Source organism: Lacerta agilis, chromosome 9 (genome assembly GCF_009819535.1).
Source record: "Lacerta agilis isolate rLacAgi1 chromosome 9, rLacAgi1.pri, whole genome shotgun sequence".
NCBI classification, from domain to species: domain Eukaryota; kingdom Metazoa; phylum Chordata; class Lepidosauria; order Squamata; family Lacertidae; genus Lacerta; species Lacerta agilis.
This window is the reverse complement of record NC_046320.1, coordinates 70,726,337-70,753,886: the sequence shown is the minus strand read 5'-3', so window position 1 is coordinate 70,753,886 and position 27,550 is coordinate 70,726,337. Positions and strand designations below refer to the sequence as shown.

At 49.0% G+C, this 27,550-nt stretch overlaps 1 protein-coding gene across 2 annotated transcripts in view; it reads left to right on the top strand.

Annotated features, from left to right (window-relative positions):
* The first annotated feature begins 5,979 nt into the window (after positions 1–5,979).
* The window catches only part of LOC117053361 (transcription factor COE1-like), a 98,315-nt gene continuing 76,744 nt past the window's right edge, over positions 5,980–27,550 (top strand). For both annotated transcript variants that reach the window (XM_033161041.1, XM_033161042.1), the window contains exons 1-2: positions 5,980–6,360; positions 7,577–7,698. In XM_033161041.1, coding sequence (XP_033016932.1) covers positions 5,995–6,360; positions 7,577–7,698 — 488 coding nt within the window. In that variant the 5' untranslated portion in view covers positions 5,980–5,994. The remainder of the gene's footprint in view (positions 6,361–7,576; positions 7,699–27,550) is intronic.

Genomic DNA, 27,550 nt, shown 5'->3' with positions numbered 1-27,550 from the left:
CATTTCGGGGGCCTAATCCAGCCTGCCTGTCGATTTAATCAGGCCCCCGTGGCAGAATACATCCTGGGGTAAAATCCTAAAAAAAGCACAACAACTTCAGACCTCACCTGGAATACTGTGTCCAGTTCTGGGCACCACAATTCAAGAAGGATACTGACAAGCTGGAACGTGTCCAGAGGAGGGCAACCAAAATGATCAAAGGCCTGGAAACGATGCCTGATGAGGAACAGCTTAGGGATCTGGGTATGTTTAGCCTGGAGAAGAGAAGGTTAAGGGGTGATATGATAGCCATGTTCAAATATATAAAAGGATGTCATATAGAGGAGGGAGAAAGGTTGTTTTCTGCTGCTCCAGAGAAGCGGACACAGAGCAATGGATTCAAACTACAAGAGAGAAGATTCCACCTAAACATTAGGAAGAACTTCCTGACAGTAAGAGCTGTTGGACAGTGGAATTTGCTGCCAAGGAGTGCGGTGGAGTCTCCTTCTTTGGAGGTCTTTAAGCGGAGGCTTGACAGCCATCTGTCAGGAATGCTTTGATGGTGTTTCCTGTTTGGCAGGGGGTTGGACTGGATGGCCCTTGTGGTCATTCGGCCCTCACGCGTGTTCACTTCATCAAATCTGGCCCTCTTTGAAAAAAGTTTGGGCACCCCTGCTCTAGCCCAGCCGAAGAAATCAGAAGTTACGCCCATTGAGTTCAGCGGCACTTGCTCCCAGGTAAGTGGGTCTAGGATTGCAGCCCTACATCTGTTGGTCTTCAAGAGACTCTTTGTTGCACTCCTCTAAGGTTTGTGTGGCTCATGCAAGTTTGCAAGATTTCTCATTTGCAAAATTTATTCAGGTCCCACCCACAGGGAAAAGCAACAAACCACCCAGGACATTCTATCCTCTGCAAATCTTTGCAGCCAAAGGCGGGACAGAGACTTGCTTTTCATTTTAGTTTTCAGTGGCAGCTGAGATTATCAAGGAGCTACAGTACATTCTGAACCCAGCGCTGTATTTTGCATCCAGCATTCCCTGTGAAAATTTGCCCCGTGCTGCATGGTAGCTGGGCTGGAACTGTGAGCTGCTTAGCAAAGGAGTCCTTGATACTCACACAGAGATCTGTGGGGGGGGGGGAGGGGAGACACCCACCCAGGGCTGGGAGAGGAAATGCTGCATGTGAGCGTCAGGCCTGGAAGAGCAAAATAAAATAGATAGGATGATGCTCCATGTGAGAAGGTTCTGCCTTCCATGTGAGAAGTAAAGGTAAAGGGACCCCCAACTGTTAGGTGTAGTCGACTCTGGGGTTGCGGCGCTCATCTCACTTTACTGGCCGAGGGAGCCGGCGTACAGCTTCCGGGTCATGTGGCCAGCATGACTAAGCCGCTTCTGGCGAACCAGAGCAGCGCACGGAAACACCATTTACCTTCCTGCCGGAACGGTACCTGTTTATCTACCTGCACTTTGTGCTTTCGAACTGCTAGGTTGGCTTCCACCCCGTCGTGGGGATTCGAACCACCGACCTTCTGATCAGCAAGCCCTAGGCTCTGGTTTAACCCACAGTGCCACCCGCGTCCCTAGAAGTACTTTCCCAAAAAAGCCAGAGTCCTTATGGTTGGATATAATTCAGTCTGAAATTCGCAGGTGTCAAAAAAAGGGGTTATTTATGTATGCCACTACTGCGGCTGGTGTTTTGTTAGCCCAAAAATGGAAAATGAGTGACGTTCCAACAAAAGAAGAATGGCAACATAAGTTGACAAAATATGTGCAGCTTGCAGACTTAACATATAGAATAAGAAAACAAGAAGATATGTTTAGAGTAACTCTGGTTACGTACTTAATTCGTTCCGGAGGTCCGTTCTTAACCTGAAACTGTTCTTAACCTGAAGCACCACTTTAGCTAATGGGGCCTCCCGCTGCCGCTGCGCAGCCAGAGCACGATTTCTGTTCTTATCCTGAAGCAAAGTTCTCAACCTGAAGCGTTATTTCTGGGTTAGCGGAGTCAGTAACCTGAAGTGTATGTAACCCGAGGTACCACTGTATTGGAAATAACTGTGTGCAGCTGAAAACGCCGGCAGCGTTAAGATAAATTCAACAGTGTAAATAAGTGTTCATGGGTGTAATAATGGAATACTGAATGGTATAGTCTTTGTAAAATATGCAGGGGTTTATTATGATATGCAAAATGAACCATGGAAAGAGAAGAAGGGAAGTCATTGATATCTTAAAGCTGCTGGATGGGGTTTGATTGCATGTGCAGTTGTTGTTGTTGTTGCTGTTGTTGTTGTTGTGTGTGTGTGAACCAAGTACAGGGAGGTGCAGCAGAGCCCCTGGCGTTTGTAGCTTTTCCTGCTCCCTGAGAGTCGCAGGACATCTCTGGGGCTACCTTTTTGGATTGGGCCGCTTCCCTTGGAAGGACATGGAGACTCCATGGCTGCTGAGTTGTTGTTTTTTTCTGGTAAGATCTCTTTATTTACAAAGGTACACAGAGAGCGGGCAGGCACCCACACAAACAGGGACAGTCTCTTAAAAAGCAACGCCAGTTTCCTCAAGACCAGCAGCATGAAGCGTTGCCCCCACCCCCACCCCGAATGCTTCTTGCCACCCAGCTGCAAAAAAGGTGGAAGAGTTCTTCCACTGTGTACCTATAAAATACGTTTCCCACCCACCTACCTGCCTAACCCCCCTCCCCAGCTTTCATGGAAGCTGTGGCATGCTCAATAGCTAGCTGTCACCAGCCATCAAAGACAGTTAACTTGCGCCAAAGCCCAGAGTGGGATGGTGGTCTTCCTAGGGGACATCCCCACAGATCGTATTCACACGATCACTCGACATCTCGTCTTTCGGTGTGCAGAATTGCTCTCTGCTGAAAAGCATTAAGAATAGAACAACAGGCTCCTGGATCAGGCCAAGGGACCAGTTGGTCCAGCATCCTCTTTTCTCGGTGCCTGTGGGAAACCAGCAAGCGGCATCTGAACACTAAGAGCACCCTTCCCTGCCATTGTTTCCAGCAACGAGCCCCCAACTGTGGAGGCAGAGCATAGCCCTCCTGGCTCGTAGCCATCAATACCCCTCTCTTCCTTCATGAATTTGTCCAACCCTCTCTTAAAGGCATCCAGGTTGGGGGCCATCACTGCCTCCTGAGGGAGGGAGTTCCAGTGTTTAACCGTGGGTGTGCTATCGGCTGAAGTCGGTAGGGAACATGAGACTCTCAATCTCAGGGTCTGAGGTTCAAGCCCCACGCCGTGCGAAAGATTCCTGCATTGTAGGTGGCCCATCAGGTCCCCTTCCAAGTGTACAATTCTATGATTCTGTGAAACTACCTTTGGATACCAAAGTAAATGTTTGTGTGTGAGGCAGCGATGCCTCTGAATGCTGGTCGCTGGAAACTGGACAGGAGAGGGCTCTTGTGTTCGAAACCTGCTTCCATCAGGGGCGTCGCTGGGGAGGGGCGGTAGGGGCGGTACGCCCCCAGTGACAGGGGAGGGTGGGGGTGACAAGCGGCGGCCCCTCCCGCCACTCCAACGCGCCGTCACCTGGGAGCAGCAGCGCACGGCCCGCCTCCAGCCAGCGGCGAAAAAAGCCGCTGAAAGAGGGGGCTTTCCCCCTTTCAGCGGCTTTTTTTGCCGCTCCGCTCCCTGTCCGCTGTGCTCAGAGAGCGGAGCCCGGGGGGAAAGGACAGGGGCAGGCCAGCGAGGGGAATGACACCCCCCTCGCTGGCCCAACCCCTCTCCTTTCCCCGGGACGGCTCCGCTCACGGAGCGCAGCGGGAGAGGGGCGGGCCAACTGGCCTGGGCGGAGGCGTCGTTCCGTGCGCATGCGTCATGATGTCATGCGCACGGAGCGATGCCCCGCCCCCATAGGTGCCGCTTGGCTTCCATTAGGGCATCTAGTTGACCACTGTGAGAACAGGATGCTGGACTAGATGGGCCACTGGCCGGATCCTGCAGGGCTGTTCTTATGTACATCCTTTTATTCTATTCACTTACAGCCCACCTTTCCAAAGAGCCCACTCTGGCATACATAACCTCCCCCTTTTATCCTCACAACAACCCTGCGAGGAAGACTAGGTTGAGAGACAGGTGCTAACCCAATGTCACCTAGTGGGGATTTGAACCTCGGTCTCCCGGGCTCCGGTCCAACCCGCTACACCACAGGCTTCACCTCCCGTATGCAGAATGGCACCTGCTTCACTGAAAGGATTGACGCAAAGGCTGGGCAGCCGTCTGCCAGGGATGCTGCCGCTGCGAATCGCACTGCAGATTCTGCGGTGAACAGGGTTGGACTAGATGAGCTCTAAGGTATTTTCCGCGATTCTGTGTCGGGACTGAAGGAACTAGTGTGGGGTAGTGGTTGGTGTCTCAGTCTAGGGCCTGAGAGACGAGGGATCTAGTCCCCAATCCACCATGAAGCTCACCAGGTGATCTCGGGCCAGTTTCTCTCCCCCCCCCCTCTCTCTCTCTGCCTAGCCTTGCCTACCCTCGCAGGGCTGTTGCAAAGATAAAATGGAGTGCGGAGAATTGATGTACGCAGCCTCGAGTTCCTTGCGGGAATGGTGGCCTATAAAGGTACCAAGAAATAAATAAATGAAAACAAAATATGCCGTTACTCCTGCTGCCCATCCAAGCTACTGGACTCCTGCTGTAAGTTCTCGTTCTCCCCCAATGTGCCTGTGAGCAGAAGGATCTTCCTGGTGGGCTATGCCGAATGCAAAGTGATTTCCAGAGGAGTGAAAAGTCTACTTTCCGTCAATTCTGTCTCGTTGCTTTTCCCAGGTTAGGGGCTTCCTGGAATAATAATAATAATAATAATAATAATAATAATAATAATAGCAGGTGCTATCAGCTTTCATGACCCACTTTAACCACATTCACACATAACTCCATGCTAAAAGGTGCCCCGACGTCACTTGTGAACATTAACACGCAGGTTTGATGGGGTTCCATTAAACAGGTCAGGGCGGAGTGCAGAATCTGGTTGCAGCGAAGCCTATTTGCAGGGCTGTTGGGGCCTGTTCCAGGGTGGGTGCATAGGAGCCAACTCCAAGGGGCCTTCACCCAAATAAAATATATGAGGGGACCATATATTGATGGGCATTGCCAATCAAATGGTGTGTGTGAGCCACGTCTTGTGACAGATTATGCAGGTCAGGGCTTACCTGCCCCCCCCCCAAATATTTTATTCAAGTTGGTACCCCAGAATGGGTGGGTGGGGGGACATGTGGAACAGAGCTCAGGGCAGGGGGTGACTTAGGGTGACATGCTTGTGGTGCTGGGTGAATCCTGGTCCAAAGACTCCTCTACAGGGCTGGTGTCCAGATGGGATAATCTGCTCTCAGGACCCTGACATGGGGACCTCTTTTTGCACAAGGTGGCAATCCTGGGAACGTTTTGGGGAGCAGGTATCCAAACGCCTGCCGTGGGGGAGAGAAAATCTGGGGTTGAGAGAGGGTTTTCCCACTTTCCACATGTTTTTGAGGGGGAGAGGGGCTGAAATCCGTGGGGTTTAGAGAGAGGCACATCTAGTTTTGGAGAGGGGGGGGCGACATATGGGGAGGTCCCGGAGGCAGTGCGCCCTTGCAGAGGATTTCAGGGGTTCGCTAGGGACTTGCATCTTGGGGGCTACTTGGGAGGCTCCTGCCCCGATTTTTTTTTTGGGGGGGGGGGCGGCGGCTGGGATGAGATCTGTGGGGTTTAGAGAGAGGCATCTCTTTTGGGGGAGGGGAGGGGGACATAGGCGGAGGTTCCCGGAGGCCGTGCGCCCTGCAGAGGATTTCGGGAGGCGCGCTGGGGTGCCGACCTTGGGGGTCACTCTCAGATGGGGGGGGAGGCTGCTCCCCGTCGTCGTCCCCCGCCCGCGGCCATCGTCCTCCTCCTCCTCCCCCTCCGTCCGTCCGTCCCCCCGGAGTCCGCTCCTCCCCGGATGATGTCAGCCTGCCCGGCCCGGTGGCTCCAGCCCCCTCCCCTCCTCCTCCTCCTCTTCCTCCCTCCCTGGGGAGGCGGAGGGAGGCGGCATGGCCCGGCTCGGCCCGGCCGGAGGCGGCGGCGGCGGAGGAGGAGGCAGCCCCGTGGCCCCCCTGCGCCTGGAGTCCCCGTCCGCCGGGCCCGCGCCGCACTGGCTGGCCGTGCTGATGCTGCTGCTGCCGGACGGCGAGGACGACGACGAGGGCGACGAGGCGGGAGCCCAGGCCGGGCGGCGCAGGAGGCGGCGGCGCAGGAGGCGCACGAGAGCAGGCGCTGCTCCAGCCGCCGCCGCCGCCGCCGGGCTGCTCTCCGGGGACCCTCGCCGGAGGCTCCTCCTGCTGCTGCTGCCCGCGAATGGGGGCTCCGCAGGCGGCGGCGGCGGCGGCGGCCCGCGCTCCCACCCGCCTGTGCCCTCGGTAAAACCCCTCGGGGGGCTCCAGTGCTAGGGGGTGGGGTGGGCTCCAGATGGCGCGCCCCAGAAAGTGCCAACTGTCCTCCATACCCCCTCCCCAAAAAAACCGCCGTTCACTGTCTCTTCCCCCCCATCCTGGGTCCCCAGAGGCCCTGATCCGGAGCCCGCACCGCTCCCCCACTCACCTCCCTCCCCCGGTGCGCCCCTGAACTTTCTCCGCATCCCAGGACTGGCCACCCGTCCCGTCCCCTCTCTCCATCACTTCTTGGCTTCTGCTCTTGATCCGGCCCGCCGGGCCCTCGCCCGGCCTCTGAACTTCTCCCCGCCCGACCACCCACCCACCCATCCGGTGCCCTGCCCTCTCCATCCCTCCCTCCGCCTCCTCACCTCGGCATCCTGCCTCCATCCCTCTATTCTCTCTCTCTCTCTCTCTCTCTCTCTCTCTCTCCTTTGCTCCGGTCCTCTCTGCGCCTCCTCCGGTTGCCCTGACCCCACTCTCTCTCTCTCTCTCTCTCTCCATCCCTTCCGCCACTCCTTTCTTCCTCTCTCCCTCTCTCTCTCATCCCTCCTTCCAAACCTCTCTCTCCCCCCTCCTCCTCCCCCCCTTTCGCCACCTCCTCCTCCCCCCTCCCCCTCTCCCACCGGGGCTTCTCTCTTCTGGCTCTCCTCCTCTGCTTTGATTCCCTCCATCCCTTTCTCTCCCCCCACCCTGCACAACCCTCCCCTCCCAGCTGCTTGGCTGCTGTTCTCCACCCCCCCCCCCCCCTTACACACAGCCAGTCCCATCCCCGCCCAACAAGAACCACCCTCCCCAGTCACTTGGAAACAAACAAACCAGTCCAAAATACTCCGCCTTTGGATTGTCACCCCAACACCTCGTGGTTTTTGCTAGCTGCTCAGGAGCAGGTGGCTGAGCGGGGAGATTCACTTTGGAAGCCGTTGGATTTTGGTTTTCTGAAGAGATCCCCTCTTTCTGTTTTGCTTTGAGGGGAATTCTAGGGGTTTGCCCCCCACCCCACCCCACCCAAGCTTGGGAGGAATTTCCAAAAAGGAAAGCAGGCAGGGCAGCCCCAAACTTTCTTCTGTGGAAGCCCTCCCTGACTGGGGGGTTGGGGGGGTTGGGATTGTTTTGGCGAGAAGACCTATTCCCCACCCACTCCGCTCACCCTGCCGTGCACATCTAGGACCCTTAAAAGGCTGTTTTGATGTTCTCCATCCAGGAGGGTCTCCCCAGAGGTGGGCTGACCATGAAGGAAGAGCCTTTGACCGGTGGTGGGCTTTCAGCTGTGAGGTCTTGGATGCATGGGGCTGGCATTCTGGACGCCAACACCGCAGCTCAAAGGTAGGGCCTGCAGAAGGCGTGCAGCAAATTCCACCCCCCAAAAAAGAGAGAGAGAGAGAGGAAGAAACTCCCCCAGATCAATCCAAACTCCTTCTTTCAATAGTTTTCTCTCTCTCTCTCCCCCATGCCCAATACCTGTCTCTCTTGAAATTTGCCAAGAATTTCCCGGGTTTTCCTGCAGAAGTCGAGGCAAGGAGTTTTGGACGGGGGAAGGTGTTCATTCTTCTTTATTTTTTCTTTCGATGACTCCGATGACTGGCGCGTGTTATTCCAGTTCTCCTGTTTGACGGGCAAAGCGTGTCGTTGATTTATTCGCCGATGATTTGCTAGGGCTACATCTTGTGGTGGGGGGGGGGGGCTGCTTAAATTCCAGAATTGCAATTGTGATTATTTAGTTTTCGGGAGGGCGTAAGGCCTCCATCATTTCCCCTGCTAAATCTCCCGGTAAAACACCAACCCTCATGCTAAGTAAGAGAGGAAGAAAGACAAGTACCTCGATTTCCCCTTTGTTGTTGCTCTTAAAAAGTTTCGCTATAACTCATTGGAACTTTCATGAATATAACTCTTTTCAGATGGATCTTTCAGCAGAATCAAAAACAGTTTAGGTTGGAACTGACGGGAGGTGTCAGATAACATTTATATGAATGAATATATATACACACACACTGAAACTGGTTTTATATTTCTTGTTGCCAAGCTGTTGGAAAGTGTTTTTGAAATTAACACTTTGGGGTGGAAATGTCTAAGAAAGTTAGACTGATGCCAAGGGTGCGAGTTCTCAATTCTGCTTGCAAATTTCTTAAACAGACATTAGTGGGGGAAGGGGTTTAAAAAACAAAAACAAACAACCCACTGTTGTTTTATCATCTAATTTTATCATCCCCCCCCCCCAAGTATGCTTTAATTTGGTGCTCTCGTACAGAATTGCTTCACACCGCAAACTCCACTCTCTCCCACACCGTTCCTTTCTATCTTTTACAATTATTCTTCTTGGTCGATAAGCTGGGATGTATGAATCATTTCTCCCTGGGCTCAACGGCTCCGGGAATTTGCTTCTTTTTGATTTGAATTGATTTTCTATTGATCTCTAATGTTCCCCGACCTTTGACATCTGATCTTGCTTGACATTTACTTGAGGTTGCTTAAACAAAGGAAGTAAGAGTTAGGTTGCATAACTAAACCATGTAGCAGGGATACAACTCACCCCCCCCCCCCCACACACACCTCATTTCTCCAGTATATCATTCACCTGCAATTTCCAACAGAATTTATTGTTGTCTCCCGGAGTTTGCAAGCCTACTAGCTGGGTCCCATGCATCGCTGACCAAAGTCACCTTCTTTCGCTATATGATCTGAGAGTTGTGCCCTAGTAAAGGGTTTTGCGACACACTTTGTAGATTTATTTGTGTCCCTGGAAATGCTAATGCCGCAAGCTTTGAATGGGCCTGCATGGTCCCTAGTGCACCCCAGGTCCCCAAATAAATGTTGAATATTTTAGTGGCAGAGCACATGCTTGGAATGCAGAAGGTACAAACGTGGGCATCTCTGCTGAATGGATTTCAGGCGGCATCTGGGAAAGACCGGGAGAGCTCTGAAGAAATAATTTTGTGCTAGCTGGCTTGAGTCTGCGTGGGGCAGCTTTGAGTGTTTAATGTTGATCATTCCTCTGTTTTCGGTGTAAAAAGGCACAATCCACCTCTGGAGCAAGCAGGGGGAGCAGAACCTTCTGGTGGATCATGCCCAGTTGTACTTTACAATTCTATCTCGGTTTTTTATTCTCCCCAGAACACCGTGTGTAGGCTAGAAGCTGGCGGAAAGTGACTGGTTTGCTGCCTCAGTTTCTCCGTCGTTGAGTCCAGCCCTCGGGCCTTCCATCCTGTTTGTTTGTTTGTTTGTTTGTTTGTTCTTTTTGGTAGAATGCCCCAAACAGAGACGTAGGCAGCTTTGCGGCAGCTTGCGAGAAATAAGTATTTGGATCTGTGTCGAATTAGGTCTTGCCGTGGGATTTCGCGCAGCTAAAAATCATCGTAATTTGGCTGAGTCTGGGTCAGATTTGCGAGTAGGTTTTTTCCTAATGACCCAAGAAGAGATGATAACCTGATACGATAATTACACGTAAGAAGAGGCAGTGAAGATTTATCAAGTCGGGGAGCGTGTTCGCCTCCCTTTATCCGGGGGCCCCCTAACAAGATATTGCATTTCTCCATTATCTCTCTGGGCTGAGCAGGTTCCCTCAAATGGTTAAGCAAAACTGGAATATCCGAGGAAAGGCAGTGTGCGAGACACAGTCAACATCCCTTGATAGACCAAGGATCAACATAAAAAAAAAAAAAAACAACCACCCAAAATGTTCCCCTTGTTTTTGCATGAACCATCCAGGCTGATTTCACCCAGAAAGAATTTGCACTAGAATGTTGGTGTTGTTGTTGTTTTGTGGCAATCTCCAGGAAAGAATGAGAAACACTTTCTTTTTTTAACCGTAAACTACGTTGAGATATTCTGTCTTGCTTGCAGCCCTGCCTGTTCCATGCAACTGTTTTCCTGTTGCATCCTTCCCATCGCCCCTCCGTTCCGCCATCACCATCTTCCAAAGGAATAAACCGCACTTAGCGTAACAGTATATTCACCAGCCGGGCACCCTCCTGATGTTTTGGACTACAGTTCCCCATGCTGGCTGGGGCTGATGGGAGTTGTAGTCCAGAAATATTTGGAAGGCGCCTGGTTGGCGAGGGCTGATCTCATCTACCCGTCCCACCCCTCGCTACCCCGGTCATTTTCTGTGTTTGTATTCATCTATGCCGGACCCCAGCATTAGCTGAGATTTATATAACATCAAAATATATAGAACGTATGCAGACAACGAGTAAATGCACTGACATTCCTAGGGCCCAGATGCCAGAAGTCAGAGCATGACAGCTTTAGCTCTGTTTCGTCTGACTATGTCAAAGCTGTATTTGCCAGGAGGCTCAGAGGCTCCTGCCACCCCTGTTGTGTTGACTTATCTTGTGTGTTGACTTATCTTGTTCGATGTCAGGTGGTTTGCATCTTGTCCTAATTTTCAGCGCCGATTCTTTACTCTGAATCTTCGTTCAAGAGAAATTCTGAAAGCTGCGGGTTCAAGTGTTCACCGCTCTTACCTTCGTTAGGCAAACTTTGCCACGAGTTAATTAATATTTCTGTTTGTTTGGAAGCATTTATATTCTGCTCAGCGTTTCAAAAACTCATAAGCGGCGCGCAGCCTAAAATAAGCAAAGGGTTTATAGAATCCTAGAGTTGGAAGAGACCCCAAGGGCCATCCAGTCCAACCCCCTGCCAAGCAGGAAACACCATCAAAGCATTCCTGACAGATGGCTGTCAAGCCTCCGCTTAAAGACCTCCAAAGAAGGAGACTCCACCACACTCCTTGGCAGCAAATTCCACTGCCGAACAGCTCTCACTGTCAGGAAGTTCTTCCTAATGTTTAGGTGGAATCTTCTTTCTTGTAGTTTGAATCCATTGCTCTGTGTCCGCTTCTCTGGAGCAGCAGAAAACAACCTTTCTCCCTCCTCAATATGACATCCTTTTATATATTTGAACATGGCTATCATATCACCCCTTAACCTTCTCTTCTCCAGGCTAAACATACCCAGCTCCCTAAGCCGTTCCTCATAAGGCATTGTTTCCAGGCCTTTGACCATTTTGGTTGCCCTCCTCTTGACACGTTCCAGCTTGTCAGTATCCTTCTTGAACTGTGGTGCCCAGAACTGGACACAGTATTCCAGGTGAGGTCTGACCAGAGCAGGGTTGTATACTCAGAGCAGTGCCAAAACGAATGCTCTGTCAGAGCAAGTATTACTCTGTGGGCAATGAAACATTATCCCTGTCTCTCTCCCCCCCCCCCACCGCCAAGTTTATTCTGGGGGTTCCCCTATACTTCTGAAACAGTTAAACTATGGAACTCCCTGCCACAGGAGGCAGTGATGGCCACCAACCTGGAAGGCTTTCAAAGAGGATTAGACAAATCCATGGAGGAGGAGAGGGCTATTGATGGCTAGTAGCCACAATGGTTATGCTCTATGCTTTTGAATACCAGTTGCTGGAAACTGCAGGAGGGGAGAGGGCTCTTGTGTTCGAATCCTGCTTGCGGGTTTCCCACAGGCATCTGGTTGACCACTATGAGAACTGGAGAAGATGGGCCATGGGTCTGATCCAGCAGGCTCTTCTTACGTTCTCATTTGGGGGTGGCATGGGGCATTTTGGGGTGGGAAGCTTTGCACGACTGTAAGAACTGAGTTGAATTCTTCCTAGGCATTGGCCAGCCAGTTCTGCTGCATCCAGTTCTGCTGCATCTTGTCAACCCCCCCATTGATTTCCCCCCCTGCCAAAATGGTTTTACGTTATTTCCTACTTTCTTACAAAGGAATAATAACAAGTAATAATAATAAACAACTTTTATTTATATCCCGCCCTCCCCGGCCGAAGTCGGGCTCAGGGTGGCTAACATCAGATACATAACATTGGTATAAAATCAAACAATAATTAAATTACCTCCTAAAAACATCACAAAATCAAATTAAAGTCTAATTAGATGGCTTTCCACAGGGTTAGGGTTGGGAACAGCAAGTGTTCTCTGAACTGAAATTGCAGCCTTCATGACATAGGAAAACAGCCAAGTGAACAGCTATTTTGGTGGAGGAGGGTCAAGATATTAACTGATATGCATGAAATTTCATATATAGCTATATAATCCCTAGTATAGTAAGATAAGACCTTCGGAGCAGGCATTTAAAAAAAATAAAAATTCAAAAAAAATTGTTCCTTGATAATTTGTCACCCCCTCCATTATGGAACCTGGGGCGACCTGCCCCCCCTTGCTACGCCCCTGCCTACCTGCTTGAGCAAATCTCGTTGATTTAAAAAGCACATTCAGAACGAATAGTCTGTAAATCAGTGGGGAGAAGGACTTCATCATAGACACCAGTATGTGCTTTTTTGTGGGGGGGGGGGAGTTGTTTAAAAAAGAAACTAGACTGAGTCGTGCAGGAGTTGGATTGCACACTGAAAGCAGAGAGAATTCAGCCCACCTGAGGAAAGTTTGTGTTCAGCTGCAGAATCGTGTCGGATGCAAATGAATCAGCTTTTTATTTTTGCACCTTGGGTAATGTGGGCTGCAAGGGAGGGGGCAATGTCAGGAATATTTGCACAGGTGGTTCAAGCAAACCCAGCCTAAAGTGGCCCAAGTCCCAATATTTTGACTTAATAGCACAATGGATGGTGGCTGTTACCTTTTGGCAAGTGCGGCGGTTTCCTGAGACTTTCCAGGCGTTTCCGAAATTATGGGCAAATGGGCCTTACCCCATGCAAAACAGAGAAGGCAGCTTTGTAAAATAAAATAAAATAAAATGTACGTGGGGATAAAGAGACTGACTACAGGGTCCAGCCAAAGGCAACACTGGCACTCCGTTTACCTTGGGCAGCGGATGTGGCCAGATGTCAGGAAGGACGATGGGCAAATCTCTTCCCATCCCTCTCCTTCACCTGCAGATCTCAACCTGGACTGAATGTGCAGGTCTGAACTCTGTAACCTTCCCCCAGAGAAAGCATCCTCCTTGCTGATCAGCAGAGCAAAAAATCTTCAACTTGGTCATGGGGAAAGGGGTGAGATTTTGGTGGGGTGTGTGTGCTTGTTTTGGAAGGTTTTTGTTTTGTTTTGTTTTTAGTGGTAAATAATATTTTAGAGGCTAATAATATCAGTTGCTGGTAGGTGAAGGAAGAGGTCTCCAATTTCTCAGCCATCATTCTTGCTGGTTTTCTTCGTAGTAGGAGGTTAAACAACTGGAAGATCGGTCCACTTTGGTACAGACATTCCTCAAATCTTGCTTTCCTGTTTTTTCTTTTCTTGAGCTCGAGTTTCCCTTGATCGGTTCACACTCAATCTCCAACCCCTCCGCCGGTGATGGAATTGATGCTTGACTTGACTTCCCCAGATAGCCAACCCTTTTCCTTTCTTGCTCCCACATTTCGCTCCCACACCCTCTGCTCAGAGGGAGGGAGGCATCGATTTGTTGAAAAGCTCTCATGGATTTTTCGATCGCGGCTGTTCAGGTTTGGAGGATCAGATTACTTTTGGAGACAGATCAGGAGGCTCCGATTATTGCAGGCTGCTTATCGATATGTGCAAACTGCAAGCCCAGGTTTGGATCGTTCCGTATCGATTGCAGTTTGCACCCAGGCCCAATTCAAGGTTCTGGTGTTAACTTTCAAAGCCCCAACAGGCTGAGATCTTGCATATATTCCTCCGTGAATACCAGCTGATGAAGCTCTGCAGTAATTCTTATTGTCTGAAATGGTGTGTAGAACGCAGCCCTTTCTCTGTGGAACTCCTTGCTGCAGGAGATCCCACTCACCCTTACACTATATGCTTTCTGCCGCTCGTCACTTTCCTTTCATGCGATGGCTGGTTGTCGGCTGGCCTCGTTCTCAGAAAGAACGTGCTCATTCTTTTAGGCTTGCCGTTATATGATTTGATTGGGTTGTTCGATTCCCACACCACTTAATATGTTTAAAATGTCTCTAAGATGTGTACCGGAAACGGGAGAAACAACTGACAACTTCGACAAGGTATTTACAAAAACACACAATTGCATCGTTCGAAAACACCCTGCGTGCGCCACATTTGTGGAGGCTCTGTGGAGATTGAGCGTCAAATGCGGGAGACCTGACTATGCAGTGCGCTTTTGCGGTTAACCCTCTAGAGCAGGCATAGGCAACCTTCGGCTCTCCAGATGTTTCGGACTACAATTCCCATCATCCCTGACCACTGGTCCTGTTAGCTAGGGATCATGGGAGTTGTAGGCCAAAACATCTGGAGAGCCGAAGGTTGCCTATGCCTGCTCTAGAGTCTAGGCCAGCCTGGTGCCCTCCGGAAGTGCTGGACTACAATTCCCATTAGGCTGTGCAAGCTGGGGATGGTGGGAGCTGTAGTTCAAAAATAACCACCTGGGGTACTGGATGAAATAAGACTGCACCAGGCCTGCTTGCCTCCAAGTTACTAATACCATAGTTTGGGGTAGAAATCCTAGAATCCTAGAGTTGGAAGAAACCACAAGGGCCATCTAGTCCAACCCCCTGCCAAGCAGGAAACACCATCAAAGCATTCCTGACAGATGGCTGTCAAGCCTCCGCTTAAAGACCTCCAAAGAAGGAGACTCCACCACACTCCTTGGCAGCAAATTCCACTGCCGAACAGCTCTCACTGTCAGGAAGTTCTTCCTAATGTTTAGGTTGAATCTTCTTTCTTGTAGTTTGAATCCATTGCCCCGTGTCCGCTTCTCTGGAGCAGCAGAAAACAACCTTTCACCCTCCTCTATATGACATCCCTTTATGTATTTGAACATGGCTGTCATATCACCCCTTAACCTTCTCTTCTCCAGGCTAAACATACCCAGCTCCCTAAGCCGTTCCTCATAAGGCATCGTTTCCAGTAGTCATTCAACCCAGAGGAGTGATGGGGCAAAGGGTTATAGTTTCTCCCTTGCAGCCTCCCCTTCCTTGGAGGTTTTTTTTAGCAGAGTTTGAGTGGCCGTCTGTTATGGATGCTTTAGCTGAGATTCCTACCTTGGAGGGGGCTGGACTAGATGACTCTGGGGGGGGCCCTTCCAACGCCACAGTTCTATGATTCTGCGGTGTCTGGGCAACATCTGGTTCTGGAAGTGGTAGGCAGCCATCCTGGCTAGTAGCCATGGATAGAGTCACAGGTTTATAACTTTCTCGTTCATCTGCGCTCTTAAAAATATTAAACTGGGATAGCTCAGTCGGTATGGCCTGAGACTCAGGGCCGTGGATGTGAGCCTCACGTTGAGCAAAAGGCTCCTTCATTGCAGGGGGTTGGACTAGATGACCCTCATGGTCCCTTCCAAGTCTATGATTCTATGATATTCTTTGACAACAGAATGTTTCTTTTTTCTTTTTCTTTTTTTTTAAAAGAAGAACAAAATTAACAAACAATGAGGTGTCAGTGCCCATTACTTTCTAAACGTGTGGTGGGTGCCAGCACAAAATGGCACACTGGTGAGTCCCATCACAAAAAAACCCAAGCCATTTATGAAATTAAAAGTATGAATCCAGGTGAAAATATGAAATAAAATCAATGGGATGGGGGGGGGGAGGGAGTACCAAAAAACAAAACAAAAACAAACCAGGGGTCACAGCCATCACCTCATAAAGAACATTCTCAGGAGGTTTACACACACACACCCCTTTATTTTATTTCATATTTCCTACTGGATTGTTGCTTTAACTTCATACTAAAGTCTTGCATTTAATAACATTTTAAAAAATCCGGTAAGCCTGCAACTTATGTGGTGGTTACTTTCCAGGGATCTCGCCTACAGCCAAAATTGCAAAAGCACACTAGGTTCACTAGTAGGTGGAATTGCCAGACATTTCCCCCCTTAAAAGCTTTATGCCATGTGCGTAAAGCTGAATGTGCACAAGTTACCGGTAAATGCACGTCTGTTGCAGGTGTGCTGCAATTATTTAAAGTTGGGCTGTGCAGCCCACTTGTAGGAGGATATTATTCTCCAGCCCCAGGTGTGAGGTGCTAGCTAGTCAAGGAATCCCACAATGAGCGCAATTCACCCGGCCTATTGTTTTGAACTCAGCGAGGCTCTGTGCCTCCTACACCTGCTGCTTCCAGGAGATTATCCCAGGTGCTCGCCAGTTTTTCGCCCTCAAAATCTCCAGCCTACATTTCTGGACAGCCTAGCCGTCTTTCCTAAACGGCTTTAACCCGGCTTATGCACGTTAATGTAGATGAAGCAGGAAGTGCTGAGGACGGGTTAGTTTTGGGGAATCAAGTTTTGGGAGGGATGGCACAAGCTCGGAGATGCTGGAATCGGTAAAGGCAGCGAGGTGACAGCTGGGAATTGGCAAGGAGGTAATGCAGAGTTGGGGAATGTGTTCAGCAAAAGGGAATGAAGCTGAAGCATTTTGGATTTTTTTCCATTTGGAGAAAAGGCAAGTAAGGGGCAACGTGGTGATTATTATTATTATTAATAATAATAATAATAATAATACCCCGCCCATCTGACTGGGTTTCCCCGGCCACTCTGGGCGGCTTCCAGAAGAATATTAAAACAGAATGATTCAAAAATTAAAAGCTTCCCTAAACAGGGCTGCCTTCAGATGTCTTCTAAAAGTCTGATAGTTGTTTATTTCCTTGACATCTAGTGGGAGGGTGTTCCACAGGGCAGGTGCCACTACCGAGAAGGCCCTCTGCCTGCTTCCCTGTAACTTCTCTTCTCGCAGGGAGGGAACCGCCAGAAGGCCCTCGGAGGTGGACCTCAGTGTCTGGGCAGAGCAATGGGGGTGGAGACGCTCCTTCAGGTCTACTGGTGATAGGAGCTTGTAAGATTATGTCATGGCACAGAGAAAGCGGATAGAGAAAAGTTTTTCTCCCTCTCTCCTAGGACTAGAAGTCTTGGGCGTTCAGTGAAATGGGATCGGGAGGTTCAGGATAGATGAAAGAAAGTCCTTCATGCAGCGCATGGTTAAGCTGTGGAACTCTCTGCCACAGGAAGTTTGAGGTCCACCAATCTGGAGTACTTAAAAAAAAAGAAGGATTGGACAATTAGACCCAGTTGCTGGAAACCATAGGAGGGGAGAGATGCTCAGATTCTGCTTGCTGGTTTCCTACAGGCACCTTGTCGGCCACTGAGAACAGGATGGGCCATTGGCCTGATCCAGCAGACTCTTCTTGTGTCCCCTTGCAGCTATGGAGGCTCTGATGTCCATGGACAAGGGCACTTGAATTAGCCGTAGGCTCACCTGCCCAACCTCGCCTGCTCCTGTGCCTTTAACAGGAGTGGGCTATGTGCAGAAATCTGTTGGTGAATCATTTGGTAGTACAGACAGCCACGGCGGCCAGTTCAGAAGCTGGGGACTCAGGCCACTCCCTCCCTCCCCCTTGGCAATAAAGTCCCGTCCCACACACACACCGACCACCACGCACCCCTAGTCGCTGGCACGCACCCAGCCTTCCTGCAGGTGCATTGTGACCTTCACAATATAGCAGCCAACTTTTGTTCAGCTGCCCTGCTTGGTTACCTGGAGATGATCTGCGATCACCGTAGGTGACCGGTTGTTTATAAGGCTGCGGCCCTTTCATTGAAGTACATGGTGAGTGTTGCCCAGAGTGGCTGGAGCAACCCAGCAAGATGGGTGGGATACTTAGCTGTCAACCTTCCCTTTTTTGCAGTAAATTCCCCTATCAGTACTATACTATAGACCATAGAACTGATAGGGGAATTTCCCGCAAAAGAAGGGGAAGGTTGACAGCTATGGTGGGATATAAATAAATAAAATAATAATAACAACAACAACAACAACAACAACAACAACAACAACAACAACAACAACAACAATAATAGTGGAGGACTTGCTATGCACATGGGTGTGTTCTCAGGGGTTGGGTGTGCCATCTTGTTCCTATTCGATAGCCCTCTCTTCCTCCATGAATTTGCCTATTCCTCTTTTAAAACCCATCCAGGTTAGTAGCCCTCACTGCCTCCTGCGGGAATGAGTTCCACAGTTTAACGGCGCTGAATGAAGGACTTCCTCTTCCTGTTTTTCAGTCGTTCAGTCGTGTCCGACTCTTCGTGACCCCATGCACCAGAGCACGCCAGGCACGCCTATCCTTCACTGCCTCTCGCAGTTTGGCCAAACTCTTGTTAGTAGCTTCAAGAACACTGTCCAACCATCTCATCCTCTGTCGTCCCCTTCTCCTTGTGCCCCCCATCTTTCCCAACATCAGGGTCTTTTCCAGGGAGTCTTCTCTTCTCATGAGGTGGCCTCAACTTCAGGATCTGTCCTTCTAGTGAGCACTCAGGGCTGATTTCTTTGAGAATGGATAGGTTTGATCTTCTTACAGTCCACGGGACTCTCAAGAGTCTCCTCCAGCACCATAATTCAAAAGCATCAATTCTTCGGCGATCAGCCTTCTTGATGGTCCAGCTCTCACTTCCATACTGGGTAAACCATAGCTTTAACTATACGGACCTTTGTCGGCAAGGTGATGTCTTTGCTTTTTAAGATGCTGTCTAGGTTTGTCATTGCTTTTCTCCCAAGAAGCAGGCGTCTTTTAATTTCGTGACTGCTGTCACCATCTGCAGTGATCATGGAAGCCAAGAAAGTGAAATCTCTCACTGCCTCCATTTCTTCCCCTTCTATTTGCCAGGAGGTGATGGGACCAGTGGCCATGATCTTAGTTTTTTTGATGTTGAGCTTCAGACCATATTTTGCGCTTTCCTCTTTCACCCTCATTAAAAGGTTCTTCAATTCCTCCTCACTTTCTGCCATCAAGGTTGTATCATCAGCATATCTGAGGTTGTTGATATTTTTTCCAGCAATCTTAATTCCGGCTTGGGATTCATCCAGTCCCGCCTTTCGCATGATGAATTCTGCATATAAGTTAAATAAGCAGGGAGACAATATACAGCCTTGTTGTACTCCTTTCCCAATTTTGAACCAATCAGTTATTCCATATCCAGTTCTAACTGTAGCTTCTTGTCCCACATAGAGATTTCTCAGGAGACGGATGAGGTGATCAGGCACTCCCATTTCTTTAATAACTTGCCATAGTTTGCTGTGGTTGACACAGTCAAATGCTTTTGCATAGTCAATGAAGCAGAAGTAGATGTTTTTCTGGAACTCTCTAGCTTTCTCCATAATCCAGCGCATGTTTGCAATTTGGTCTCTGGTTCCTCTGCCCCTTTGAAATCCAGCTTGCACTTCTGGGAGTTCTCGGTCCACATACTGCTTAAGCCTGCCTTGTAGAATTTTAAGCATAACCTTGCTAGCGTGTGAAATCATAAGAATGGATAGGTTTGATCTTCTTGCAGTCCATGGGACTCTCAAGAGTCTCCTCCAGCATCATAATTCACAAGCATCAATTCTTCGGCGATCAGTCTTCTTTATGGTCCAGCTTCCCATTACTACTGGGAAAACCATAGCTTGAACTATACGGACATGGACAAAGACAACTCCATGGACAAAGACAACAGACTTCCTCTTACCTCTCCTATGAATATGTTGTCCTCCCTTAAATTCTCTCCTCCCACAATAGCTGTTGAAGGAAAAGCCCCCCTGAAAGAGGAAAGGGAGGAGACCGCGGCGGAGGGGAGGAGGAGAGAGCTGGGAAGAATGCCACCCCAGTCGACCACCCTGCGCCCTGGGACTCTTGCGCAGGTTCCCCGATGGCATTGGCCGGCCTTACGGAACGAGAACACCCATTGTCGCCGGAGAGAGAGCCATTGGGGGTGGCGGGGGTGCCCGTTCACCCAGCAGCTTAGGATGGGGGCCTCGGTGATCCTATGGGGAGAGAGAGTGCGAGAGGTGGGGTGTGTGGAGGGGGATTTCAGTTTCGTTGACCCTAATGGAGCAAGGCTGATTTCTGCGCCGTCCCCCAGCCGAGTTCCTGGCGGCCCAGCGCATGGAAGAGTTGGCTTTCCTGTAAAGGCTGTGCGATGCTCTGGTTTGCTAGGAAATGCTCCAATTTTCTTTAATAATTGATGGGCGCTGCCTTGCCAGCCTCGGAGGCTCGGCGAGCGCAGTCATTACCAGCATCCTGGTGTGTTGTTGTTGTTTTTTTCTCCCTCCCTCCCTCTCTCTCTCCTCCTTCGCCTCCCTCCTTCCTTCCCTCTGCCTCGAACAGAGAGAGCAGCAATGGCAAGGTTTGGGGGGGGGGGGAAACAGGAATGGAATTGAACGCAGGTGTGTTCGCTTGGCCGGGAGGTTGGGGTGGAGGGAGAGAGATGAAGAACTGCAGACTCAGTGAGTTTCTGGAGGCTTAACTCTTTCTCAAGGAACAGCCCGAGGCAGCGGCCCCAAATCCAGCCGCTTTGGACTACAGTTCCTAGCCAGTGTTCGAAATTAGCCAGGGGCAACCACGGTGCCAGGATGGTGCCTGATATCTCCACCATCTGGAGGTGCGTGCCAGTGGATCCAGACTGTTTTCGCACACTAATACCCCATCCTGGATGGATGCGTGGGAGCCGGTTGAAGTTAAACCCTTCGAAGACAGAGGTCCTCTGGCTGGGTCGAGACGACATGGGGTCGGGGGGCCAACTCCCATCTCTTGCAGGGGTGCAGTTAGTGCCAGCGCCTTCTGTCAGGAGTTTGGGTGTAACCTTTGACGCCTCACTTTCTATGGGGGCGCAGGTTACAGCTACTACAGCAAAGGTGGCATTTTTCCATCTCCATGCGACGGTCACCTCCAGACTTGATTATTGTAACTCGCTCTACGCGGGGCTGCCCCTAAAGCTGACCCAGAAACTCCAGCGGGTGCAGAATGCCGCGGCGAGGCTCCTTACCGGGTCTTTGCCGTGGGACCACATTCATCCAGTGCTTTACCAGCTGCACTGGCTCCCGGTGGAGTACAGGGTCAGGTTTAAGGTGCTGGTTTTGACCTTTAAAGCCCTATGCGGCTTAGGACCCTCATACCTAAGGGACCGCCTCTCCTGGTATGTCCCATGTAGGACCTTAAGGTCCTCAAATAATAATCTTTTGGAGGTCCCGAGCCACAAGGAAGCTAGGTTGGCTTCAACTAGGGCCAGGGCCTTCTCAGTACTGGCCCCGACTTGGTGGAACAGTCTGGCACAAGAGACCAGGGCCCTGCGGGATTTGGCATCTTTCCGCAGGGCCTGCAAGACGGAGCTGTTCCACCTAGCCTTTCGATTGGTTTCAGTTTAACCCTGATGTTTCGTTCTTTTGGGGTGATTGGTGGGCTACTTAAAAATGAGGTTGAAGTTTAGATTTAATTTTAAATTGTATTTTAATCTGTATTTTAATGAACTGTTTTATGTTTTTGTTGTGATTTTATTGGCGTTAGCCGCCCTGAGCCCGGTTTGGCGGGGAAGGGCGGGGTATAAATAAAAATTTATTATTATTATTATTATTATTATTATTATTATTATTATTATCCTGTGGAATTCTATCCGCTATATTTTTATCCGCGCAATCGGAATGGATGTCTGGAACCCGAATGCTTTTTTCTGTGCAGCCTGAGCAGGCGCAGCGAACGGCGTTATAGTGAATTGTTTCAGCTGGCCTTCGCTCACCCGCTCCCCATTGTCCTGCTCACAATTGTGAAGAATATTCCTACGTTATGAATGGTGCGTGACACCATTGAGAAAAAGAGGATAAGGTGACTTTACCTCATTAAGTTCTCAAAGTTCTTAACCCAGCTGTGAACCGTGCGCTCCGTGGAGAAAAAGCTGGCATACAAATGCCATAAATATGCTGTTCAGCTTACTTTCTTAAGGAAGCTGGTGGGGGCTAGCCCAGGCATAGGCAAACTCGGTGCTCCAGATGTTTTTTATTTTATTTTATTTTTAATATCATCATCATCATTATATAAATACATTGAAAAAACTATCACATTTATCTTTCCATTCATTTAACATTTTGGCCTTTTAGGGCCGTGACTTCCCTCAAACCCTCCACATGGTTTTCTAATATCTATTACTTTATACTATACTTCTTCAGTCATTGCTTTAAATCATCATATCCAACTTAATCACTATAATTTCATATTTACAACAACATTTCTTTGATAATCTACAAAGCTTCTTGCAATCCTATCAACGTATTTGATTGAATACCATTGTCTTTTAAATAATTCGTAAAATTTGGTCCAGTCTTTGATGAACTTCCGGTCCCGCTGTTCTCGGATTCTTCCCATCATTTTGTCCAATTCCACGCACTCCAGCAATTTCACTGTCCGTTCTTCCTTTGTCGGTGTTTCTTCTTGTTTCCATTTTTGTGCTATTAAGATTCTCGCCGCAGTCACTGCATATTGGAAAAGTTTAAAGTCTTGTTTTTTAATGTCTGTACCAGTAATGCCCAGTAAGAAGGCTTCTGGGTTTTTTTTTAAGCAAACGTATATTTCAACATTTTCTTCATTTCATCATAAATCATATCCCAGAAGCCTTTCACCTTCTTACATTCCCACCACATATGATAAAAGGTACCTTCCTTTTCCTTACATTTCCAACACTTGTTATCAACCTTATATACATTTTCGCTAATTTGACCGGTGTAATGTACCATCTATACATCATCTTCAAGACATTTTCGGCCCTCCAGATGTTTTGGGACTTGCAACTCCCATCACCCCTGACCACTGCTCCTGTTAGCTAGGGATGATGGGAGTTGTAGTCCCAAAACATCTGGAGGGCCGAGATTGCCTATGCCTGTGCTAGCCAGGTAGAGATGCCAGTCGCCAACCTGGCATCCAGCAATCACCATATGGTCGCAATTAGACCCGTGCCAGTTAAAAAACACACCTGGGGAGTTTCTAAAACTTGCTGTCCCCCCCCCCCTTTTAAATAGAGAATAGGTTCTTTCACATGCTGTGCCAGACACAGGTACAAGGTGTCTCCCCACATGTACAAGTATTTGTTGTACACCTCTTGATTTGCGTGGCTCACCTGTGTGTACACGCAGGCACACAGACGGCCCACCCGCCGAACGTAACATGCGAATAGATGGGTGAACGTACGGCTCCATCATTGCGTATACCGGTCCTCAGATTGTGCACTCGTTGAATGTAATGTGTGAACGCACCCACAGAGAGGGGCAGTTGAGGGTTAGCAACCAGGGCTGAAATCCTGCACAGTTGATCCCAGTGAGATTATACTGGCTTTGCTGCGTTCAGAGTTTTAGCTCCCCCGCCGAGTGAAGAATTTGAACTCAGCTCCCTGGAGCCTGTGGGTCTGCCTGTGTCAAAGTTTCTGCCTCGTGTTGCTTGTTTCCGTGAGGTGCCCCTCATGCAACAACAGGACCAAATAAAACAGGTTTTAGATGGCATTTTAGGAGATTTATACCAGGTATTTGCTAGGGTCTCCCCACCCCACTGCTTGCACCCCCCTATAAAAGGCCCCGCAGTTCCAGAGACTTTATGGTTATTCAGAAATGTTATTTCTCTCTCTCTCTCTCTCTCTCTCTCTCAACTTCCTGCCGCCTCTGGCTTTTAAAAGAAGAAATCTGAGATTGCCATAAATCCAGCAGCCCAAAATCTCTGACTCCCGATAAAATCAGGATTGGATTTCTGCCGTTTTGTCACCCTGCTGATCTCCCGCCTTAGTCCTGCGGAGATTCCCCCCCCCCCCGGGTCATTGTTTTATTCCGCTTCCCTGGCCCCATCACGCCAGTCAGAAGGATTCAGGGTTCAAGATGCTCAGTCCCCATTGTTACCTTGAACCAAAGAAACCCGAGGCCAACTGCATTAATAATAACAACAACAACAACTTAGTATTATCTATTAAAGCTCTTGGAAATTTCCATCCGTAAATAAAGTAATGGCTCTTGGGTATTGTTCATTTGTGCGTATACAGAATATCCGAGAGATCCATTACTTTATTTACAGGTGGAAACTGTAAAGTGTCTTAATGGGCATTATTATAGGGGCGTGGATGCAGTTGCACACCAGCAAATATGGATTGTGCCGTTAAAGTGGGTTTGGTGCCCTTGCAGAACATAATCACTTCTAAACCCCCACCTCACCCAAAAAAATGGGACCGTTTGCTGTAAGGAAAGTGACAGAAAAGTGCAGGTTGGCAGTTGCTCGAGGCGACATCGGCAAACCTCCCCGAACAAACCAGAACGAAAGCTCAATAGCCAGGTTGGGGTGTCTCCCAACGAAACTCTCCCATTCATGCAGTGACTTCCATTTGCACCACAGAACTTCCCTTCCCCCTCTTTCCCCCCAAAACAGGGTTGTTTCTTTTTTTTTCAGAATTTGAACTCAGTTCCCCGGAGCCTGTGGGTCTGCCTTTGTCAAAGTTTCTGCCTTGTGATGCTGATACAACACTTGTTTTTTTTGTGAGATGCCCCTCATGCAACAACAGGACCAAATAAAGCATGTTTTAGATGGCAGTGCAGGACTTGCAGGGGGAAGAGAAATTCTGTTGTACGAGCAGAAATCTTTGCCCAACTGGGACTATTTCGGTGGATGTAAAGGTAAAGGGACCCCTGACCATTAGGTCCAGTTGCGGACAACTCTGGGGTTGCAGCGCTCATCTCGCTTTACTGGCCGAGGGAGCCGGCGTACAGCTTTCGGGTCATGTGGCCAGCATGACTAAGCTGCTTCTGGCGAACCAGAGCAGCACACGGAAACGCCGTTTACCTTCCCGCTGGAGTGGTACCTATTTATCTACTTGCACTTTGGCGTGCTTTTGAACTGCTAGCTTGGCAGAAGCAGGGAGCGAGCGGGGATTCGAACCACTGACCTTCTGATCGGCAAGCCCTAGGCTCAGTGGTTTAGACCACAGCACCACCCGTGTCCGTGTCAGTGGATGTAGCTCCCCGTTAATAGTGTTTTATGGAAGGTGATTGTTTTACTGATGCCTTGTAACTGTGTTACAGATAGACCCTAACTTAGACCCAGAGGTTTCTAAGGTGGGACCTTCCGCATGCAAAGGATGTTCCCTTCCACTCGGCTACATCCCTTCCTAGGAAATTCTCCTTTACTGATCAGATCATCTAGGCTAGTATTACCGACTCTGACCGCCAGCAGCAAATCAGGCTTTCAAACAGGAGTCTCTCCCAGTTGTACCTTTAAAAAAAACAAACATTTTTAATATTGTTTTAATTCCATTTAATTCCTTTTTTAACTTTTACATACTTTAGCTTTTTGTGTGTTGTTTTGAGTCCTGGTCTGGAAATAATAATAATAATAATAATAATAATAATAATAATAATAATAATACCTAGAGATTGATCCTGAAACGTGCAATTTGCAAAGTGTGAGCTCCTGTGTTTATATCCACCTGTCTGCCTTTATTTCAGCAGCTATATGTAACCCTTTTAACAACGAAACGAAACCGATATTCCTTTTTATTTCCCCCTGACGCTTGTCTGCAGAAATGGACACTCAGTGCATGAGAGACTTCATTTATTCACAGAGAAAACCATCCAGATTCAGGAATCCATACGTGGAAAGTGGTTTCTACGTCACGAGCTGCAGGCGTTCAAATGGCTTTCAAACAGCGTTTATTTAGGCATCTGCATTTATGCCGAGGAGTTTCAAATCACGCAACTCTCTGAAGGCGACACCCACAACATCCTTAAAGACACGAAATATAATACATAAATATCCCAGGCCCTTGAAGTGTACTCAACTCTCTCCCCCCCCCCCCTCCCAGGCATCTGTGACAGAAAGCTGCGCTGTTCTGTAGATCGTAACAATGTGCCGAGCTTCTCTTAGAATTGCACTTTTCATTTGAGATTTTGCATCCCCACATTTTCCACAACCGTTCCTGCTTTGGCTATGCTCCCCGCTGCTTGGCAGAGACCCTCCTTCCATCTGCTAATAAATTTGGTGCACGCTCCTGAACTTTTGAGACTTAACTTTGCCGTACGAAGCTGAGCAAACCATTTCCGTGTTTGCATACAGCAAAGATCTGAGATACTGTCAGCTCCCCTTTCCTAACCATTCCTTATGGGCTTGCTTATTCGTTTCTGGGGATATGAACTCTGCTTTTCAGCCGAGCAATTCCCAAAGAAGTTCGTCATAATGCATTCTTTGCCATCCTGGTGTCCTCCAGATGTTTTGTAATGAAACATCAAATTGACACGTTGTTGTTGTTGTTGTTGTTGTTGTTGTTGTTGTTCAGTCGTTTAGTCATATCTGACTCTTCGTGACCCCATGGACCAGAGCATGCCAGGCACGCCTATCTTCCACTGCCTCCTGCAGTTTGGCCAAACCCATGCCAGTCGCTTCGAGAACACTGTCCAACCATCTCATCCTCTGTCATCCCCTTCTCCTTGTGCCCTCCATCTTTCCCAACATCAGGGTCTTTTCCAGGGAGTCTTCTCTTCTCATGAGGTGGCCAAAGTCTTGGAGCCTCAGCTTCAGGATCTGTCCTTCCAGTGAGCACTCGGGGCTGATTTCCTTCAGAATGGAGAATTTTGATCTCCTTGCAGTCCATGGGACTCTCAAGCGTCTCCTCCAGCAACATAATTCAAAAGCATAAATTCTTCGGCGATCAGCCTTCTTTATGGTCCATCTCTCACTTCCATACATCGCTACTGGGAAAACCGTAGCTTTAACTATACGGACCTTTGTCGGCAAGGTGATGTCTTTGCTTTTTAAGATGCTGTCTAGGTTTGTCATTGCTTTTCTCCCAAGAAGCAGGTGTCTTCTAATTTCATGACCGCTGTCACCATCTGCAGTGATCATGGAACCCAAGAAAGTAAAATCTCTCACTGCCTCCATTTCTTCCCCTTCTATTTGCCAGGAGGTGATGGGACCAGTGGCCATGATCTTAGTTTTTTTTGATGTTGAGCTTCAGACCATATTTTGCGCTCTCTTCTTTCACCCTCATTAAAAGGTTCTTTAATTCTTCCTCACTTTCTGCCATCAAGGTAGTATCATCAGCATATCTGAGGTTGCTGATATTTCTTCCGGCAATCTTAATTTCATTTTGGGATTCATCCAGTCCCGCCTTTCGCATGATGAATTCTGCATATAAGTTAAATAAGCAGGGAGACGATATACAGCCTTGTCGTATTCCTTTCCCAATTTTGAGTACAAAATTGACACATAGCCCCTGGTCAATGGATGAGACCAGGGTTGTTAAATCCATAGTAACTGAGAGACCCCAGTTCTTCCCTGTCTTCCCATTTCTTCTGATCCTGTAGGGGGCTGTAGCCCTTTTTGGGGGGGGGGGATTCTGAGAGCCAACCAGGAACCCAGGCAGCTAGTGTGGAGACCTCGAGTCCTGGGGCAGGAATGTCTAGGTCCAATGACTCCCCGAGATCATTGGCTGGGTGGAAATATACCAGTGGGTCTGGCTGTCCTTACCTCCCATCT